We start from the raw sequence: 21,880 nt of genomic DNA on the forward strand, positions 1-21,880 counted from the left end.
AACTTGGCAGAACGATTAATTCGGGCTTCTACTGCCAATGACTGGCCCAGATTACAACGACCCATTGAAAAAATAGACCGGCATTAATGAACAGAAAAGACGTCATAGTGCATCATGAAAATGCCGGAAAAAATTGAGAGAGCTTGAATAAGACATCTCGATACAGTTGTCACCATCAGAGAACATCTGGTCTGTTTCTTTCTCTGCAGAACTCCCTCAGTGATGCTCATTCGCCTTCAATAAGTACAAGGGTGCAAAAATTACATATCACAATTTTTCGTCCAAAAAACCACAAAAGTTCGATAGTGAGAAAGCTATCGGAGTTAGTTATCGGAAAAATGGTCAAAGGGTACTGATCAAAACGACACGTGTTACCTTAACAATATTATTTCAAAATATAAAAAATGTTTTCTCAATTGTGACCTAAAAACGGCTAGCACTCTCTGTATGTAGGGATCTGTATGTATACATGTTACTCATAATATAGCTATAGCGTATTAGAAATTAATCACTACTGGTCTTATCAGAAGCTATTGGAAAGAACAACAATCGTCTATATGACAAGAAGCTAAATTGTAGGCTTGAAATCGATATTAAATGGAAGAAACCGTTTGAAAATAGCTTTATTGCTCGTGATCCAATATTTGGTTGCTAGCAATATGGCTCCGTAAATATGGACAGTAGATACAAGCAATTACGATACACCCGTTTGAGTTTATACAGAGCATTAAAGATGGATTAGGGCCAAATTACTAAGCTCTGCTTTTAGGCCACACCTAAACGAAAATAGACGTTCAGATGGGAAATTTTCGCTTGTGTTAACATGATCCGTGAAGGACGAACCTGCTTAGTGAACGTAACTACCGTTCCTTTTTTATCTTGTTTCAGGTCGATATCTAAATTGCCCTTAAGTTAGTTTTAAAGATTTTTTCCCCAAAATAGCAAATAAAAAAGGATAAACAATAAAAAGCACAATAAAAAAAGCATACTTGTATACCTAGACTTGTCGCAGTATCATATCCTCAGCATGCCCATCACAAAGAATCCCTCATCAAACTGTTTACGATTCCAATGATTCAAAATGGCTAAAAAGAAAAAAATGTAAACATTCTAAAACGACTATTCATTGGAGTTCATCTGGACAACTTGATTGCCTTTCGCTTTTCGCAAGATAGTCGTCGATAGTTTTAGCAAAATTCCGGAATCCTCAAAGATGAAAACTTCCCACGTCAGTATGAATTTGTGGATTTATTTTAGAAAGAACGGACTTTCTAGCACGAAAAATAATAGCTAAACGCGTGCCCGTTAGGATAACACCTCAACTGGTGCTGGGATATCGAAACAGCAAACAAGTTTCACCAAGTTATAGCTTCGGTTTAAAGATTTCGCTTTTGCCTCATGCCGACTGGAGACAACAAATGCCATCTGGGGACCTTTTTAAATTTTCCCGCCCTGCTAGCGATGTTCAGCGTCTCCAAGGTAATTATATATTGGACAGTGCTTATTGAGGCGGGGTCGTACATGCAGAAGGGAAAGATGAGGGGGCGCTTTGAATAGACTGCGACAGTAACCAGTACGCTTTGAATGAACAAATCGTTTCTTATAGAAGTATCTGCCAACAGAAAGGTTCGACGAAAAGAAAACGTGTCAGTAGAGGGGGTGGATGCTGAGCTTCGTTCGGTCACAGGAAAAGCAAGCAGCAGCAAACAAGCAACGAATTGTTATTATCCGCTATTCTCATAGTATATTATTATTATTTGATGGATCTCATGAAAGCCATGTTCGGTATAGAATACGAAATGTGTATACTTGTAAAATACGTACACTGATACGCTTCGAGTTGCTAGAGATCTTTGCGGTTCAGGATCAGTGTACATGTCCGCAACTCTGATTTTCATGCTTATTCTTTGTAATTATGGCTAAAGCACCTATAATCCTGCCAGTCTTCTTTCACCAGCTAATCATCGTTTATGTGGATCCTTATTTATATGCAACCTGGTCTATTACGTTTCGTAACTCCATATATTGTCATACAAGTTTTTTTAGAATATTTTTCATTATTTAGTAAGGTTTGCTCGGTTCATAACTGACAAACGCGCTCAGAGAGAATGAATCGCTAGCTACAAATCTAGCGCCCCCCTCGTAATTTCTATCGGGCTGCCAGATTCTATTACAGTAGTTAATTTTACATATGCAGCCAATCATATTATATATACATATGTACATATACGTAGAGCTACGAATGGATGATTCATGATATATGCCGCTGAATACGACCAATGCTTACACCAAAGCCCCGCTCATGAAGCAGCCGTTCTGGTTACCCCTCCTGGCACTTCCCATCTATGACCCAGATCGTCATAGTATTCGCACCGGTATATCTTTCTACACAAAATACAGTTCAGAGCGTTGGATTTTCATCAATTGCTTTGTATCAATGAGACTTCTAGCGATGCGTTGTCTTGGCCCTGCTTGCTCTTGCATGTAGGTAAATAATTATTGATTAAATAGTTCGTCAACATGTTAAATGTTTTCGGGTTTACATCTAAGAACTGTCTTATCGAAACCAATATGTCTAGACCAAGTTTTACACCCAGCATTTACGCATTCCCTGGTTATAAGGGGACGAGATACGTATTTTGGTACTAACTAATATGCGCTACCGATTTATCGATAACAATCTTAAACAGCAAATGCAGTGTGGAAATGGCGTACAATACAGGTTATTTGAAGTTGCGTTGTCTATTTGGCAAACAACAGTACCATGTGTCAAAGGATTTATTTGTTTCATATTATAAAGGTATATTGAAACATTTTTTTGAATACACATTTTGTTCACTATACTAGAAAAATACTAATGGACAACTACCTAGATAAATGTTACCTTGGGAAAGGTGTCTAATTCATTGTCACACGTTAAACAACTGAGCGCGCAAACGTAATCCATATATTTTTATGCAGCCCCGTTGAAATCTACCAGTAGACTTATAATAGGTTGCAGCAGGTACCTGTCATTCTTTCTTCTGAAAGAGATTCTTCTGCTTGAAGTGCTATTGAGTGCTACAGGAAATGAAGCACAATATATAGAAACGGAAGTTATTCTAAGCTAACGTTGTTACGCTACTTTAATGCATAGAGAGTGATCTTAGACGGTTATTAGGCTATGTTTTAGTTACACTTTTTAGGTGTGGAAGACCTTGTTTCTTTAGCCACGTAAGGTTTGGATTGTTAGATTTGATTGGGATCTCTGTGCAGTTTCCAGGAAATTGGAAATACTAGGGCCTTAAGCACCGTATTTGCTCAGGTTGTTTTGTTCGACCTAGCGTATCCTTGCTAAGCAATAGATCACCGTCGCCACAGTTGGGCTCTTCGTTTGGCCAAAGGGAGATGAAAATAGCTTGATAGGATTCGAAGTGCGCAGAGCTTCTTTCTACAACGTCCTCACCCGCTTGACGAACAGATAAATATGCAATGTAGGGAAAGACCGCGCTAGAGTAAAATTAGAGATAGTGTCACGCTTTTCCGCCTGTGCAACACACACATACCTGCAGATGTTGATGCTGTTGGGGGATTCTAGAAATGACCCAGTAGACCCAACCCAGCCAACTTGCGTTTTGTTAGCTTAGTTGCAGGCACAGCCGTTCTATGGTTCCTTGAAGGTGACTATTGTGGATAACTGGCCCACTGAATATTTCAGTTATAAACTTCGGATTCTTCCGTAATTCTTAACTACGAACTGTGGCCCGCACAGTTGTTTGTATCTGCAATCGTCTTCACTTTGCCAACTACCACCAAAGTTCAATACTGATACACTGTTGACAATTTTACCATTCGTCTAGAATATAGCCTGTTCATTCTGACCATAGTTTCTTTCATAACCCTCTGCATTGACAGGTGGGCTAGAAGTGTCGATCTGGGGGTTAAAAATAGGAATCCAGATATGTTGGACTCCGTATCTATGATAGCCAATGTGACGAGTAGATTGGTAGGCATTCGCAACGTTTACAAAAAAGCTTTTCTCCAGGGGGGAATGAAAGGGAATTTGTTTATACAATTTTCACACCCGTTGCATTTTTGGTCCCACTGTGGCGGAAGAAATAGCAGCTTTGCAGACCCTATTCCTTAGAAAAGCGCCCTATACAAGTCACTGTACAGCGTAGCTTCGACTTGCCAAAGGAAAAAGAAAAAAAAAGCCGCCGCCGCATTTAGGTGTACCCTTGCCTCTTGGTCTAGTTTAACTGCACTTTAACATTACGGCGATGCAACTGGGTTATAGCACTTGCATGTTATAGTAAGTTACATGAAGTTGTTCATGAAAAGCAAGTTGGTTTTCGTCGATATTTCGTTCTGTTTAAGCTTATCCCTCTGTAATTGAGCATCTTTTAGCGCAGCCATGTCATAGACCAGTTAAGTTTAGAACGAAACGAGCCAACAATTCATCTCGCTCTAGATATTTCTCTGAAGTCAAGCGCGTATTCAGTGGTTCTTGCTTGACTCGGCATATCACACACCAGGGTCGTCTTGCAGCCTCAAAGCACATCTGTTTCACCCCTAAGGGATTTCCTCTCCCTAAGTCACCCTGATGTCGGCTTTCTCCTAGCACTTACACCTATTCCTCCTAGCTGTTCTGTTAGTGCCACCCGGGGCATGATTCTCGTCTTCAATGCCCCCAGTTATCTTCGACATTTTTACCGCATTGTAACGAACATGACGCGTATGCGATGTGCGGTCAAACCATGCGGTACATGTGGGCCTCGCTTCCCTAAGTGCCAGCGACCCCGGTTCGCCCTGACTATCCGAATATTGGCCGAAACTGCAATAGTTTGTAATAGTAGGTATAGCGGCAGTAGTAAGTCTGTTTGCTAAATCCGATTAACACAAGACACGAGCGTTTCCGTTCCAGCCAGATTTCATTGAGTTGCATTAACAAGAAGAATATTTGGGTATATCTTAATAGCCACGATTCATTTGGGTTGTTGTGATCCGCTGCAGGGTTTTGGAGCTGAGCTAAGATGGCTTGAACTGAATGGGCGGGACGAACTACAAACGTCTAGCGAAGTAAGAGCCGAGAGTCGTCTATGAGATATATTGCTGTAGCATTAGTATTGTATTATAGATCCCAGCCCAGCAGCTGGAACTCAATGGATCTACATGGAGGACGGCACAATAACGGTAAATGTGCTCCGATTCGATGGATGTTAGGCAAGTCGAAACAATCGCTTGCGCAAAGGTAAGACACCGTTGATAATTACAGTTCTGGTGGCATCTATTACTGATAGCTACAATTCGATTTTATGATTCGATGTTCCGTGCTGCGTTTGTTTTTACAGTCTTCTTTGCCATTTAATTAGTTTTTGCTATTAAACGATCCACTCGTTGGGTAAAGGAAACCCAGAAGACAGTTTGGCTGCCTTTGGCGTCTTCATGCGGCCTACGGTTCGCTCGAAACCTTACGTCAGTAAGCCATTTACTTTCTACCTACATATTCCTTTTGATACTAAGCGGGTAAAAAATAAGCTACGAATGATTATATCTATTTTCTGCAAAGACAAACGACATACGTATACGTAACACAAAAAGGGTCTGCATGCTATTACAGCTTGAACTCTTTCCCGTTCGTTCATATATGGAATGGGCATAAATCAGAGAAATTTCGTACCACTGTTTTCCCCTGTGTTTCGCTAAGTTGAAGAAAACATTTGATACGCGGTATTAATTGCAGATTAGGAGTCCTCTCTGTCGCGCCGTACCACTTTTCCGGTTCTGATCGAAATATAATCTTCCCAAATAGTTTTTCATTACATTTAATGAGCTAGCTGGGGGAAAGCACCAAGTAAAAATGATCCAATTCACTGGCTCACTAACTAACCTTATGACAATCTTTCCTTGATGGCTGTACCCCTGTTCCCTATACTCGTTGTCCCTATACTGTTGTTGTACAAAGCGTCATCCAAGTAATCCACACATAAGGGCCGTTTGTTCACCATTCGTCGGCTGTTGCCGCGAGACGCTTGATCCTGGTGCAGTACCGCGGGACTAAGTCGTCCTTCGGGCTTTTCATCGAAACTTGTCGTTTCTTAGCTTTCTTGCCCTCCTGTCTTTGTCCTTCTTCAGTCCTTACCATCGGCTACTCTGCATTGGCTTCCGCGCATTCGAATGAGTGGTTCCATTTCTCATCTCTCGATTTTTCATTAAGCCCATCCCAGAGAATACAGGAAGCCAGTCGAGAAGGACTACGAAGGACTCATTGTCTAGCATCCAACGAACAATCCAGTGGCCGAGCGATGTCTACACTTCAAAACCCACAGTTGTTTCACATGGATCCTGCCGGGCGTCCAACGAAGAGAGGAATGAAGGGCAAAAAGAAAGAACATGGGAACAACTAGATAGGTGAGTAAAAGCTAGTGGAAGTACTATCCGAGTATCGGATATGGGCACGCGCTTATACATTCAATAAGTTTTTCTAATTATAGCTATGTGCAGTTATCGCTCTTTGCTGTCAAGGGTGCCATAAAACGTGTTTAGTCGTCTAGGCAAAAACAAATCGATCTCGGGCAAGTTAACCTCACTTAATCTAGCTGCAAGTGAATGCATATCCCGTATGTTTCAATAAGCACTTTTTAACTCTTTTTCCCTCGACAAGAACATATGTTTATAACTGATGTCTCTCTGTGGCCTTAGCTTTAGAATGGTCTCACTTATTCCATCATACGATTACTTGTTGAATGTTTTCTGATTCGAAAGTTTGTCATTTAAATGATTTTCAGGGAAAGCCGGTTAGAGACGAGGAGTCCAGACCACCGACTGATCTCCGAAGCTTTTGTCCTCCTTTCTCTTGCCGGGCAAGGACGCTTACATCCCCCGTTGTCGCCTTCCAAAAAGTCTTTAGAACAACTTCTTTCCTGATTTCAAGTTCGGTCCGGTCAACCACATTCAAACCGCTGCATATCTTTACACTCCGGAGGTTTTTTTCTTTAGAAGCCATCCATTGCACCAATCAAGAATATCTGTCTACAGTGTACTAGTTTTCTATATAGTGGACGATGGCATTGAGCTCAGTTGGTTGCTGGAAGTATGGGAAGAAGCCTGTTGTTTACCATATGAAAGTGTGTAAGTGAACATGATAATTCTCCTAATTTTTTAAAGCCCGCGTCACGCTAACAGGAAGTCGCCTATCTTTAGGACAGCTGGAACATTTCCGCATGTTTATTCTAAACTGCTTAAAACATATCTGCTTAGACAGAAGGATGAATCTATTAAAAAATTGCTTAGAAGAAGCACTAAATGCGCGAAATTGGCTTTCGACTAGTTTGTTAACGAAACGTTACCTATATATTGCCACTCACCACTACAGATATTATCAACAGTTGTTCCTTATAATCAGGATTTTTTGCTCTCGCGTTGTTTTTCTTTTTAATCTTGTCCTTAAAGGAAATTATTGGTACATAGAATTAAACAAATTTAGGTATTAAATTAATTGATGTTACGGTTGTTAAAAATATATTCAGTGTATTTCTCTGGATCAGGCAATCGTTAGCGCACGGCAGATTGTATGTTGGCATATCGAGAGACGGACTACTCTCTTTGCCTACGTAAGACCAAAACGCTATTAACGCCCTCAGGGGTGCACGTCCGTTACATCGATATGCTTGTTGTCGACAACAGCAACAAGCAAAAGGACAAAAAAGGATTTGCACGAGGAGTGTTGATTCCTGTCCAAGATCTAGTTTCTTATGACGACATGACACTGCTGCTTACTTCACCTTCGAGCTTTAGCCTGCGTGAATCTACTATGGCTGAGTTACAAGCTGTACGCGACGTCATTTGCATGGCGTTGGTTGCGTAACTGTGTATGGTGACGCACCGGTGTCGATCATTTATATCGGCAACAATAGCCAACCCAAGTTATAACTTTTCTGTAGTTGCACACTGACACAACGCACAACGACAGATCTACAGAAGCGTTGCGCAACTACTCAGAGTAGCTATATCGGTTACGACCAGCAGACAGATGTTAGCATAAAACGCGATTTTTATATACTAATATGTTTCATAAATGGAGATCAACGACAAGCAAGATATTGTTGGCCATTGGCAATATCACTCACTAGAAGAATATATACTGCGAATATTTCGTTATTATTTGAAGAGTGTCATTAGGAAAAACAGGCATTACTTAAATGATAGTGTATCTCTAGTCTTGTCTTCAAAATTAGCGCCTTCAAAAAAGCTTTTCTCTATTCGCTTATAAACTAAAAAAAAAAACAAATGTACACGTTTAAATAGAACCATTCTCAGCAGCGTGACTACTACCTAAGGTACGAATGGCATTCTCTCTCTTGGAAAGACAACCTTTGACGCACGTCTCATTCTGTATTAAGAGACATATTGGAATGGGCCTGCTAAGTATTCTCATCAATCAAGGGCGTGGCGCCTTTACGATTTAAACAAGGAAACCTCGATTAATCCCGTTCATCAAATCCCTCGTTCACTCTTTGCTTACCGTAGACGACCAGATCAGATAGTCAGAGCCTGGAGATCTACACTGATCTGTGTCCATATTGCTACCGCCAGCACGAGGAAGACGATGTTATGAGAACATCTATTTTGTATTCGTAAGGTGTACTCGAACGCCTTGCTTCTCTTCCTCTCCGCTGGTCAGCGCCCACCTTAGTGGACAAGTAACCTGTTGCTTCCAAGTTTTTTTGGATCGAACTAGTGCGGGTCGATAGAAGAACTCCCATAAGGGGAGGATTTTTATGAGCGTCATATACTCCAGCAACGTGTCTGATAGGGTGAACATTTACTGATGCATGACGGAAATTGATACAAAAGCTGGTTGTTTCTCTTGCGGATGGTATTGTATATAAATGCTTTGTTTCCCGGCATGAAATTGTAGCAGCGGTGTTACAGCGAACCCAGGTCGATAGCGGCCTCTAGCGAGTGGTCCACGCCTCTGGAAATTAGAATACAACGGTCCTAAATGGGGAAAAAAGGCAGAGTCCGACACACAACAGAGATATCGTTGATTGTAAGGCACCTTCAATTGCGTTTACTCAGAACAGTAGTTACGTCAGCATTTGAACGCGTATCGACTACATTAATAGGTCATAATACGGGCACCTCATTAAATAAAATACACAAAGGTTCTACAGTCTGACATCTTCACTTTACTAAAGAGTGACTTACTTGGGACTGTAAATATTATACTGGGAAGTTAGTTGAGTTACTAATGTACCTACATAACGTATACGGAATAGGCCGTTAGTCGGGCATAGACCTTATTGCAGTAGATATGTATAACTCTATGAGGAGAGGCTTATTAATAAAAAACAATCGGAAATCACATTTTACTGTACTAATAAGTAAAAGCTACGTCTTGATGACGGCTATTGACGACAGCTGCTTCCACACGGCCTCGTCGCTTACGCCAACAATCCTTTGTGCTTTTGACTTGATGACGTTGGACTGCCAGCTGATCTTTCTCAGAAGGACTTGCTCGTTATTTCGTCCGCGTCTTAGGTCAGTAACCTAAATCTATAAGCGCTTTTAGCTCCGTTCCTCCATGATTAAGTGTGTGGTCTCTTTTTTTCAGTGCTTTTCTCGAGTACAACAAATTCGGATATTCGACTACCAAACTCCTAACCAGCCTTTTTGCCAAGTTCTAAAAGCAGACTTTATCCTAAGCGCTCCTGAATTCTCAAGTTCATAATCGCTATCGTTAATATTTCCGTCGAGCACAGCGAAGTTCAAAGTCGACCAGCATGACATACTCAAAACCCGTGTCTTCCCTGTGACAGTACAACGCCAACACAGCGCTCTCCTCTGTTCTTTAGACTTTCCCGTCCTTAATCCGAAACTCAACTCATACAGGTACTTACTAGTCGAGTTTGGCTTACGGCTAAGCCCGTGTATTCATTTTCTGCTTTCGTCTCAACGAATATGGACGCTCCAGGTTTCAACATCTCTCAGGTGCTAGCAGCCGGAAAGCATGAAAAAGTAGGCGAGTACCTGACTAATTGCAGCCTCGTTACCAGCTATTTGGGAAAATACGTTACTGGATTGCAGAATGAGGCAATATTAACTATAATATATCCTTGTTGTAAGGTTGCATTTATGGATCAAACAGTTCAGCAGCGTAAGTACGCACACTTTGACGGCTCAAGCTCTCTCTAGGGTCAGAGCAAATCCTGACCGAACAGACCAGATACTGTGGCCTGTTTTTTTAGCTTCCCTCAGTAGGCTTCAGTGTATGTCGGTCCTAGTTTACTTGACTTCGTTGTTTTGTAACGTCGCAAACATTAGTAGACTCTGTCAAGCGGACTTCGTTGTTGCCATCAGCTCGTAGAGAAGCCAATGGATTATTTATTTGCTGGGAACTTGCTTATCGCCACTGGGCTGCCAAAGGGTTTATATGTCTAATGGCAATCAGATATCAGATAATGTACTGTATTCGCTAATAACGTGCTACGGGATGTTCGAGCAAATGAATAGTTTGGTCTATCGTATACCGCATGTATGCTTCTAGCACTCTTAATCTGTTTGTTTCATGTTTCATACCTTCCCAGGTTTTAGACAAAAATGGTTTGTAAATGCGGCGAACTGCGAACAGGCATCCTACCAACCGGTGCTGTCAAGTCTCGTGTTTTTGTTTCATGAAAGGAGCGTGGCCAAACTTCATAAACTTTTTTCAAGTCAGTGACCGTCGAACACCCGGGTAAACGAGGAAATCCCTTTTTTTCCTGTGACATAGGCAGCCCTTGAAAATATGAGGAGGAGAACTGAAATTTAGAATTAATTAAAATATAATAACGATCAACAAAAAAAGATTGCTTATAACAGCGCAACGAGACGTAATGAACGACGACGACGACGACAACATAGTCCTTTACATTTAAAGTGTCAGCCCGAAAACTACAAGATTCTTCAACGGCTACTTGTTGAGCGGTGGGGCTCACAACCGCCGCTGTCATTGTCGTCCGTGTGATGTTTTTCTTCTTCTCCCTGCTCCTGTTCACGGGGAGACGCTGATACCCCACCATTCTGGCTAAGTAATAATATATATAGTTATTCACCAGACATCAATTTTTTCTCTGAGCAATAATCATAAAATAAGAACATCGCCATGATAAAGACCAAATAACTATCAGGCTATGCGAGCGGCTGAACGCCCGATAGACAGATAGACAAAATGTAATAGGCGTCGATGACTACCACAAAGGAAAATCTGAATTTGACATTTGTTATTGTTGTTGTCGTCGTCGCCGCCAACGTCATCGTGCCGTCAGTAGCACCTAAACAGTTAAGCGCTATCAAGATTAACTTCAATTAAAACTTTGTGGGGTGGCCGGTCGAGTCGACGTGACCCGGAGAAACTCCGAAATCGTTAGCGATAAGCAGCAGCGTCAAGGAACGAAGATGTTTTAAGATGCGCGATCGCGTCACCGCTCGGCGGCGCCGCCTCGTATTTAGTCACTCATTAACGTAATAGATCAACGAACTGCATAGAGTCCTCTGCAGTAGCTTTTGCTGCCTTTTATTTAGAACTTACTCTAGAAAACAGAAGCAAAGCAAACGCAATAAGTGCACTGCAGCGACAACGGCGGCGGCGGCGATAACGACCACGTCAACAATAAAAGTTTTAGATAAGGCCAAAGCCTGGGGTACCGCGTGCGAACAACCGAAATATGCCGCAGCTCTCTGTTCAGACTTTCCAAAAAGCAAAATCAAGACAGGCGCTCTTACTTTGCGTTCAACCAATGCTGGAACGGAAGGAACAAAAACGAGAGCTTAAAAATGCTTCGGGCATTCGTTGTACGGTTTAGAGCACTTAAGGAAGCGCGTCGTACGTATAATACGGTACGTGTTCCCTGTCGCTATATAGACAATTTTTGTTACGCACAGTCTGTAACTAATGTACAAAGCGTCTTTATATTAGACACGTACAATTTATCCAGGAAATACTTACGCTGTTCGTACTGTATCATTCTATATAAACGGCAAAATAAATGTGATGAGACAGTGGTCATTCGTCGTTAAAGCTACAGGTTACGTTGACGTCGAGAGCGTTTTCCATTGACGTGAGGCATGTATCTGTGCGTTTTTGGTGCTGACAAGCTACTTGATAGCATGGTACGTACTTCTATCTAGAGAGCTGCTGTTTTTCTTATTAACCGACATTTGTACTCGTCGTGTTTGTTTTTTTCGCGATCCAACAAACAACGAACAAAAAAAATTGCTATCGAGTGGTTGGGTTACCAAAAAAGCTGGCACAGAGATTTCGTCACTATGCCGTTTAGCATTAAAATAGAAGCTTATATTTTCGGTTGTATGATGTATACTACAGGAGTTGTACAACGAGAACATTAAACATAGCCGAAGAAACGTATGGCGTCCTTTCCTCCACTTGAGTTGGACAAAAATCAGCAGTTTACGAAACATAAACGGTCCGTGTTTAGTGTGGCTTATGGACGATAACGTGTATTTTCTTGTTCCGTGCGCCGCGCGTTTGTTTCAGTCGGGCCGTAAAAAAATCATCTTGTTACGCTGTAATGTAATAGAACTAATACAATATTCTTAATAATATAACTTCAGGGCTGTTCTGTTGCATACATGTCGGATGTACTGTTAAGGATAGCGCATTGTCTTTGCTCTGCAAGTTACCGTTGTTGATGTCCGTGAAAGTTAAATAGTTTACGCCCCCTAAGAAGTTGAACTTAAAATCAGCGTACATGATAGTGCACTGATGATTTCATTGAAAACATATTTCTTAAATATTGTATTTGCTGGCCATGAGCGAAAGCGAAGACGGCAGGTCGGCAGTCAATAACGCTATTTCGACACTACTGAATTTCACTCACGTAATATTCTACCATATCGATACGTTACAGTGAGTACGTATGGAGATATACTGATGTCGTATATGCAGCGACACGCTTCCCCTGCTCCGCTTCTATAGTAGCTTGCTAATTAGGACAACGTCGACTTTCCTCCACGCCGGCGAACGTAACGGCAGTGATAAAATACGAGAAAAAATATAAACTAGGAAAGGACAACTTTTGAGTTTTGAGTGACACCGTTTTTTTTGAGGACGCGAATGCCCTATTGATTTATTTCAGTTATTATCTTCCGAACAGCCTAAAAACGAAATGTAACTAGAAAATGATTTAGTTCATGTCTGTAACATTATATTATACGGCACTATGTAAGCTGAGCCTGGTGGTGATCGAAGTCGGACGAAGATGCATTGTTGGACGTTTGGCTGGCTCGCTTCGACAGATAGGTAACTTCTGCGAAGAAAACTATCTTGTGCCATTACTTTCAGCAAATGCTTTGACCAGGGACAGATTTGTGCAGGATCACAAAGTCGCAACGTTGAACTCCACCGAGGACCGCAGTGTCTAACAGCAGCGACAGCTACACCCGGCCAGCCGACCGCCCCCTGGCTCCCACTGCGCTACCATCGATACCAAATCACCACTGGCGCATCACGAGAAGAGCTATCGAGATATCTTCGTTTGCTGTTGCCCATCGTCTCTTGTCGTTTTTCCCAAATGTTTCGTTTTCTGGCTTTCCTACAATGTCTGCTAAAGCCTGTGGATTTTGGATGATTTAGCTCCGCTGTCGCTGTCGTTGTCGTAGTTGCTTCAAACAACCACTGTAACGGCAATCGCAGCATCAACATCAATGGTCCCATCAACGACGAGTCAAGGGCAATAGCGTCAATGCACAGCAAAAAAAGACGATCAACAGTGATTTCACTGGCGGCGGGAAGGTTAGCCAGAAAACCGTCGACGTGGTAAGCTAACTAACGGCGACGTGCACAGGTGGGGCTGACGGTGAACAAGTGCGCTGTAGACACTGGGCTACAGAAATAGTACCACAGGAGACAAAAACGACGAAGTATCACGTGGAACGATACAGAGCACACAGGCGCTGAATTTGAACCAGCCAGTCGAAGCTGAAACCATTCACATGACGATAACGAATAACGAAGCGACGCATTGTCGCCGTCCGTCTGTGGTGGTGGTGGCGTCGTCGTCGTCGTCGTCGTCGTCTCCCCCTACCCTCCACCGCGCGTCTTCACCATCAACATCGCCACCGTCTAGGTCATAGTCGCTGTTACCATTGTTAACAGTCATCCGAATCGTGTAAGAGTCGAGAAGAAGAAGTATCTGCTTCCGAAGACTACTCGCTGTCGTCTTCGTTGACAAACCAATCAGCGAGCGAACTAACGAAAAACGAGTCGATTTTTCCTCATCCATTGTCGAGTCGACTGACTGACTTCTTCTGTTTAAAGTGACTTTTCTTTCGCCATAGCTGCTAACAGTGAATGAGTCAGTCAATCCAGCATTCAGCAGTCGAATGAAAATCGTAGCCGAAATCGTCGGGTCATTTGACTGTCGTACGCGTGCTGGCGTTTGCTATTGTGCTTAGGGACGTAGCCTCAGGTGTCCCCATCATGATTAATGCTGCCCTCCCAACCCAGCGCCGTCTCTCTTCCCCTTGCTATTGCCGTCTGGGTCATAGAAAACGAGCAACATCAAATTCCCGCAAGAGGAGTTCGATAGCTCTGAGTAGGCTGCAAGGGACTGATTACAGCCAGGCCCAACTTTGTAATAGATCTCCATCGTCGCTGGTCTTGCGACGGTGACGAAAGTTGCGGTCACAGTATTGAGATTGAACAAAGCGCAGACTGATTGGCTTCGAGCTCGATTCGACATCGTTGACGACTATTTGCTCGCCGTATGCTTGTCGTGATCCCTGCTCAATAGAACGACTACGTATAATCTCGATTTCGTTCACAAAAAACACAGACACGAATGGATGGTTGCATTGATATAATAAAGTAATGGTTCAATAATGTTTTTGTATTACCTCAAACGTTGCCTCTGGCCAAATATGGGGCCGTGATTTGAGCGTCAGTTGCATATGGCCGCCGTTGGCTTTTCTAGCCACACGATCGTCTAGCCGTGCCACCTTTATATACTGAATCAAAGCTCTCTAAATGTTTTTTTTTTTCGATGTGCATATTATCCTTTATATATCATGTCGGTATTTGATGTCCTTAAAATAACCCGAAGGCTTAAACATATGTTGCACTTGAATCTAGAAAAAATCTATCAATTTAGCTGGCTAGACATCGATAAGGCCTTACTCCTACGTTTAGTATTCATATCTAGAAAAGATATCACTCTTAAAGCTCTTTCAGGCGTCCAGGACATGACTTGCTTAATCAGATGGGACAAATATATAGGGACTATGCAACAGAAACGGTACAGGCCAGTAACTATCTCGCTAATTCTAAGTAATGCTTCAGGGACACATCAGCAGCGCAGTAAGTCAAAAGCCATTTGCACATACGGTAAATTGTAAAACGTGTCTAAGTTCCAACATTGCCGCTCGTTTGTAGTTTTGGTTGTTTTCTTCCTGTCCGACAAATTGTACCATTTTCATGGGGTCCTATGGTAATGCCAGTGGTAATTTATAGGCCTGATGACATCGAAGTATTAAGTCTCTGGCATAAGCCTTCTTGTAACTTAGCAACGCCGTAGCAACCGTAGCTTCTAAGAACTTCTGTAACTGTATGCACTTTTAAAGGAAAAAGTTCATGTTCGTCACGCAACTCGCTCCGAAAAAAAATTGCCTTCGGGGGCTTTCTGAAGAATTGTTATGTACCGCAAAGAAGCTTGTGACGGAACACATCAATGGAGAACAGTAGAAGAATATAGACTTATGGTAGCTATTGATGTATAATAGATTACAGTTGTAATCTTTGGCGCTTGAATCACTCACACCACTCAGATAGATGTCAAATTATAATGGGTTCAACAAAAGGTAGACCTAGCTTGTTGGTCCTGTGCTAGGTAAATTAGCTGTCGAACAATATAAAAGTCTTACTTCTTCTATCTTCAGTACATTCATCGTCACACAAGGCTTGCATTTATTTCTGCTATTGGCACATCGGGATATTTCGAACGCTTTCGCGGTACTTGCTGCCGACGGCTTTCTTAAATGTTGAAATGACACGTTTTTTTGACACCATTTTCATAAGGATTATGGGCGCCATAGGATGCGGTGACAATGAAGGAAACTTTTTTACCTATTTGATAACATGTTACACTTCTTTTCTACTTTCATTTCGGGTCACTTCAAAGGAAACTCTCCCCGTTGATTCTGGCTAGCGCACGTATCGAAATAATATGTAATGATAAGTTGTTGCACGTTATACAGTCGTGGAATCGGCAAGTGAATGCAGAACGTTTCGCCATTGTACGATAATGCAAATGTCGGGGATTAATAAGCAACGAACTCTTTTCCGCACAAGTTCAGGTCCAGCGCGGCCGAGCTGGTAAATTTCTTGGGATGAGGAGTTCAATCGAGCGTGAACGTACCGACGGTATCATAGATTCGCTTACGAACTAATCAGTACGTCCGCAAAGATCTTGTTGGATCAAAGTAACCTGCTCTTGATAACAGTTATTTTTTCAATGCGGAGCAGTAAGTATGTGCGTTTAGCGTAGTCTCGTTAGTTTGTTCGTCTTATGCCAATTGGGTTCGCGCAAGTTTAAACATTGGCTGCTGGATTTTTAGCATTTAACTTCCCTAGTCTAACTTGGAAATCAGCCACCATCTACAGAAAGTCGTTGAGAGCTGTCTTGTTACGGTTCCGTCGACACTACATTGGGGGGGGAGCTGATCAGCAGTAGCTCCATGTGGAGTACATCCACACGAGAAATACGGGACAAGCGGGGTTACTAGGCTTGATCACGTGGCCAGCACTTCAGCTGCTAACGTAATGATAAAGCTAATTGTTTTCGTGCCGCGAAAAAAAACTATGCTACCAAAACGGGGTCGTTGGTTAAATGGAGAAGAATTGTTCTCGCGCAAGTGAATCTTTCGGCAACAATTGACCCAACTTCATCTGGGTTCATCGCTAAATTGCCATTGGCAATCAGCCTCTGAAGTCGCTGCGAAAAGGCGCAATGGCAGCAGCAGCGCGAAGACCGACCGGCAGACGAAGTGGCGCAGTTCCTCGCTACCATACTTGACAAAGTGGGGAAAAAGACAGCGGAAGAAGGTGGAAAACGGGCTGAGTACAGTGTCTAAATAAAACTAACTTTGAAAACATTTTCTTCTTGTGCTTTGTACGCTCAATATATATACCGAAATCTACTATGAACTACGTTAGAAAGAGGGCGCCCAAAGCAAGACAAGACGGCAGAATAGCCACTATGATTAGGATGTTATTGGTACTAGCTCTTCTATCATTTGGAGATCGTTTGCTCTCATTAAATTGCGAGTGTTAAGGCTGCCTCTATGAATGCATTACCTTTGATTGCTTTTCGTTTTTAAGGCAGATTATAAAGATATAATTTAAGATGGCTCCGAGAGGTCCAATTCAACCGATAATTTTTTACTAAACTGTTTGCCAATAGATATTTCTATATTGTGGTACTCGAAAACAACGCTATTCCAGTAATACACCCTAAGGAAAAGGAATGTTTTCTACAAGACTTAAGTTCGTCCGTTGTGACCTAATATGTAGCAGTTGTAATAGCGGAACGATCGACTGTCGCGACCCGCTAACATAGTATGAAATCGGTCTCCATAGCAACATAATATCTGCGGCAAGCATTTGGCCTGAATCTTCGCGCCGAGATACTAGGTGCAATGTTAAGAAACTAGCAATCGTGGAGAAAAATGGCACCTTTTCCCAAGTATATCATACAAAGGAAAGATAAACATCAGAGAGAAAGACGAACCCATCAGGACATTTACTGGGTTAAATTAACTTTTTCGACGAAACGTTTTAACAAAACTACCTGCCTCGTCGAAGGGTACCTAATATAAAAAAGTACTATCGTTGCACTGATACTGAGCTAATGAGCAGCAGATAACGTATTTACACTCTATGAACCGTTCGACCGACCACCGATAATTAGACTGTTCTCCACCGCGTCTTCGACACTTCGGAGCGCGCTTACCTCTGATTAACGGAGGATCGAATGTCCTCAGAGCAGTTGTGACCGTGCCGACCGTTGAGCACCTTTACGTACGTGCCGGGGTCCGTATGGTTACAGCGCTGCTCCAGCTCGTGCAGAGGAAGTTGGGATGTGAAGCGAGCCTCGTGCACCACGACACGCTGAGGAGTGTCGCAGTGAAGACGAACATCATCATATCGACTGCACGTCGACACGGACTGGAGCGCTGCAAGGAGACAAGCAATACCAAACGGTTAATAGAAAGTGGATTTCAAACGACTTTTCATTGGCTTGATTACTATTAAAAAAATCCTCATACTACAGAAGCATAAATATGCTGTACTTCTCATTAGTAATACAACACGAGCAGAAGATAATTTACGAGGCACAATTATTTTGAACATTCGGTTGATTTGCTCGTTTAGAACGGCTTATTCATACACTCAGCGATAAGATCATGGTCATGGCACCATACAATATAAATCAGTTGTTGGACAAAACTCTAGTCGAGATTCGATGGAACTTCACATGGCAATAAATCAACTTCACGCGATAGTTGAAGTCAGTCAACTCAAATTATCCGTACGATGTTGGTTGAAGTTGAAATTACTGAATTAAATGAGATTAATTCGCATGCAACCGGCCGGCAGTACCTACGCCATTGCTACAAATAACGGGCGGCAATTGGACCAGACTGTTCTCGGATGCAGCAGCTAGCATCATTCAAGAATAGCTTTTCGGGCCTCCAAGCACGATAACTAAGACAATGGATCTCTAGCATTATCTTGGCGATGACGCACCGGCAGGCAGGGGTTGCTTAGCGAGCTCTCGTACGCCGGTCCAGTTGCATGCATGCACGCGTCGGACCAGCTCAGCACTATCCTACTGCAAACTGGTACGCGACGGTTATGAAGGACTCTGGCCGTTCTACCGAACTTGGGTCGTAAATACATCACCAGGCATCAGCTGGAAGGAATCACCGCAAATTGGTTAACTTGGCGATCGATTGCCCAGCCCGTGCGCGCGTCAGTTGAAATCAGGAATTTGTATGAAAAAAAGATGACGGGAAGGGACGTCCACTGTGTGCGTCTTCTCCAATTAGTGACAAATTAGCTCTCGCTGAATCAACGGTATCATAAAGCTGCATTTAGAAGAGCAGACTCTAACCCCGCTGCTAGCACGTTGAGAAAAAATTACCGATCGTTTACAGAACATGTTAGTTTTATCTACGATTCTGTTTATATGTGACAGCTAAGATTTATAATCATAATTCAATCCTAGCTGTAGCCTTTAAGTGCTACTTTAATGGCCAGCTACTATCTGGATCAATGTCTGTACATGTTCGCGTATTTTTCCGCGTCTTCTCGTCCTTCCGATCCATTTTAGATCTCCGAAGGTAGTGCCTTTTATCAACGGATGGTGTGCAGCGGCAACAGCAACCAGATATTTGTATAGAGTTCTAGTGAGTGGTACACTAGATCGATTGGCTGGCTGTTTTGCTAATTCGTGACCGCAGTACAACACACAATCAGTTCATCTTCTTGGAATCATTTACCCATTATCACTATTCTACGTCTAACGCTCACTAGAGCCATTTAGGCATGTGCTGATGTGCTGCCGGAAATAATCTGCACGTACGCAACCCATTGTAGAGTACCACTGAACCAACTAGATCCTTTTCATTCCCCACTACCCTTGTTACAGCCAACCAGCCCATAACTAGATACCCAACTCGATCGGAAAAGCTATACGGTGTCTCTAGTAAAAGCACCCACATTGACGAAAATCGCCACAACGCACCGTATAGGCTATGCCGTACGATCTGCCGCCGCTACTGCTGCTGCTGGACTGAATCGCGCTAGCGATAGTGGGGCGTTACTTTTTTTGAATTTGCGCGCCCCAGCAAGTTCCGCATTGGCCGCATCCTGGCCGTCGCTCGTTCTCACTTGTTTACATGAATTATATTTACGGTTATCCTTCCCTGGAGGGTCTACTTTTGTACTACATGCCACGCATCTATTTATGCCTGTGTCAATAATTGAAGAGCACTAGTCTTAGATAAGCAGCTGTAGCAGTGTGCTCATATCGTACGCCGCTGTGACCCAACGGTGGGACGTAAAGGGCCGCTGTTCGGTAAAGGGACTGATGATGCCTAGATTAACTGACCAAAGCGAAGCACGAAAAACAAGATACTGGCCAACAATTCTATTATACAGGACACCGATCCTGACCTGAAATTGCATGGATGAACAGGCGCTATTAGGTATTTTGTTTTTGTCATCACCAGACATATCGGAGTAGAAGTAGTAGCGGGACGCATCGTCAACCAACCGCTCGTCATCAGATATGATTAACTGTGTTAGCATATTGTATATGATCTGGTTTCTCTTCTCAGCGTCTTGGCATTGTGACGTATGTGACGTTTACCACCCTCCACCCGTAATTTCGCGTTCTGCTAATTTTGTCGAGCGTCATGTGGAGACCAAACAGGCCAAAGGCTCTTCAACGAATGGAACAATTGAAGGCTTTCGGATCTATTGCTGCTGTTACGATGTGCAACAGCATCTATACGTTGAAGATTAGTGCTAAACAGTTGGCTTTGAAAATGTAAGGTTTCTATTTTTGATTATCACCCCCGATCGCTCCGAACAAAAGCAGACAGAATAATTCAGAAATAATGAGAAAAGATCAAGCTATCTCTGAGACCAGCGATAGCTTCCGAGAGTAGAAACAAAGCGTTCCGATCTCGTGGCGACAGCTATAGATATTGTTTTCTAGGTCGGCTCTGTTGCTTGCGACCAACATGTTGCACATGCACAGACGCAGCGAAAGTTACGGATGTCTTAAGTTGAAACGATAATAATTCCGAGTTCTCGCAGATTTACCTAAACGATATTATCAAAAATGAGAAAAAAAAACTTGCAATACATCAGCAGTCTCCGCCATTATGTCCTAACTAGTCTTGGACCTAATTGAAATTTGACAGCGCGCTCGAATATATGGATAATTTAAGAAGTTGATGCGATGCCTTATGGGCATTGATCTTCAATTTGACCGATTAACTATTTTCTGCATTCGTTAACCGAAAACCTTTCTGCAACTATATACTTTTGCCGAGTTTTCTATGGAATATTCCTGCGGCCCCTAAGTGTTCGTACTTTGCACAAGTGATTTTGAAGCTAGTCAGAGTGATCGTAGCCTAATGGTAATGTAAAAATATTGTCTGAAAGAATTCCAGACTGTACATGTGGGCTGAGATGGACAAGTGTGTGCATCGCAATGAATTACTATTAAATCTAACATAACTTGAAGCCACATTACATAGGGCAAGTCTTAGAGTTGCACAGGCGAGCTATTAGACGTGTTCGCTCGTCTTGATGATAGCTTAGTGAGCGGTTTATTTGCCTTTAGAGACGTGTAATGGTCTGGGTTCGAATCAGGGAGTGCTGGAAATGGAATGCCGTACATAGAATTCGAAACATTTAGATAAATTAACTCAGCTTTATATGTAGATAGAATTGTATGGTTTCTGTCTGTGATATTCACTATATCATTACAGAACTTGCCTTAGGTAACGGTAATAGTACTAGCTACCCCCTAAGGATGTCTACAGGCATTCTCACATTAACACGTCACACATCCTTGGACCTTTTGCGAGAGTTCATTGATCCGCAACAGTGTTACAATACGAATTAAAACAATGTGTCCAGATACTGCAGTGCCACTACGAGCGACTGTTACAGCAGCAACCGTCGCGGCAGTAACCTATTTGGCTTGACGTCCCAGAGAGGCACATTCGCATGCCTGATTGGGTTCATACAAAGATTCAGCCAAGAGATAACCTCCGCTTCCGTTGCCATCTGACCCGTAAACTCGGTCCTACAAGTTCGATGGAA

General features: G+C 42.6%; 1 protein-coding gene and 1 long non-coding RNA gene across 6 annotated transcripts in view; one reads left to right on the top strand and one right to left on the bottom strand.

Annotated features, from left to right (window-relative positions):
- The window catches only part of LOC147757590 (uncharacterized), a 45,382-nt gene extending 34,064 nt beyond the window's left edge, over positions 1 to 11,318 (top strand). Inside the window, exons 5-6 of the long non-coding RNA XR_015321023.1 lie at positions 4,993 to 6,390; positions 6,768 to 11,318. This is a non-coding gene — a long non-coding RNA (uncharacterized LOC147757590). The remainder of the gene's footprint in view (positions 1 to 4,992; positions 6,391 to 6,767) is intronic.
- Positions 1 to 21,880, bottom strand: part of LOC111243870 (uncharacterized) — a 174,051-nt gene that overhangs the window by 49,953 nt on the left and 102,218 nt on the right. For all 5 annotated transcript variants that reach the window (XM_022790105.2, XM_022790103.2, XM_022790102.2 and 2 more), the window contains one exon: positions 17,988 to 18,210. In XM_022790105.2, coding sequence (XP_022645840.1) covers positions 17,988 to 18,210 — 223 coding nt within the window. The remainder of the gene's footprint in view (positions 1 to 17,987; positions 18,211 to 21,880) is intronic.

The sequence above is a fragment of the Varroa destructor genome, unplaced genomic scaffold, assembly GCF_002443255.2.
Source record: "Varroa destructor unplaced genomic scaffold, Vdes_3.0 BEIS01000002.1, whole genome shotgun sequence".
NCBI lineage: Eukaryota > Metazoa > Arthropoda > Arachnida > Mesostigmata > Varroidae > Varroa > Varroa destructor.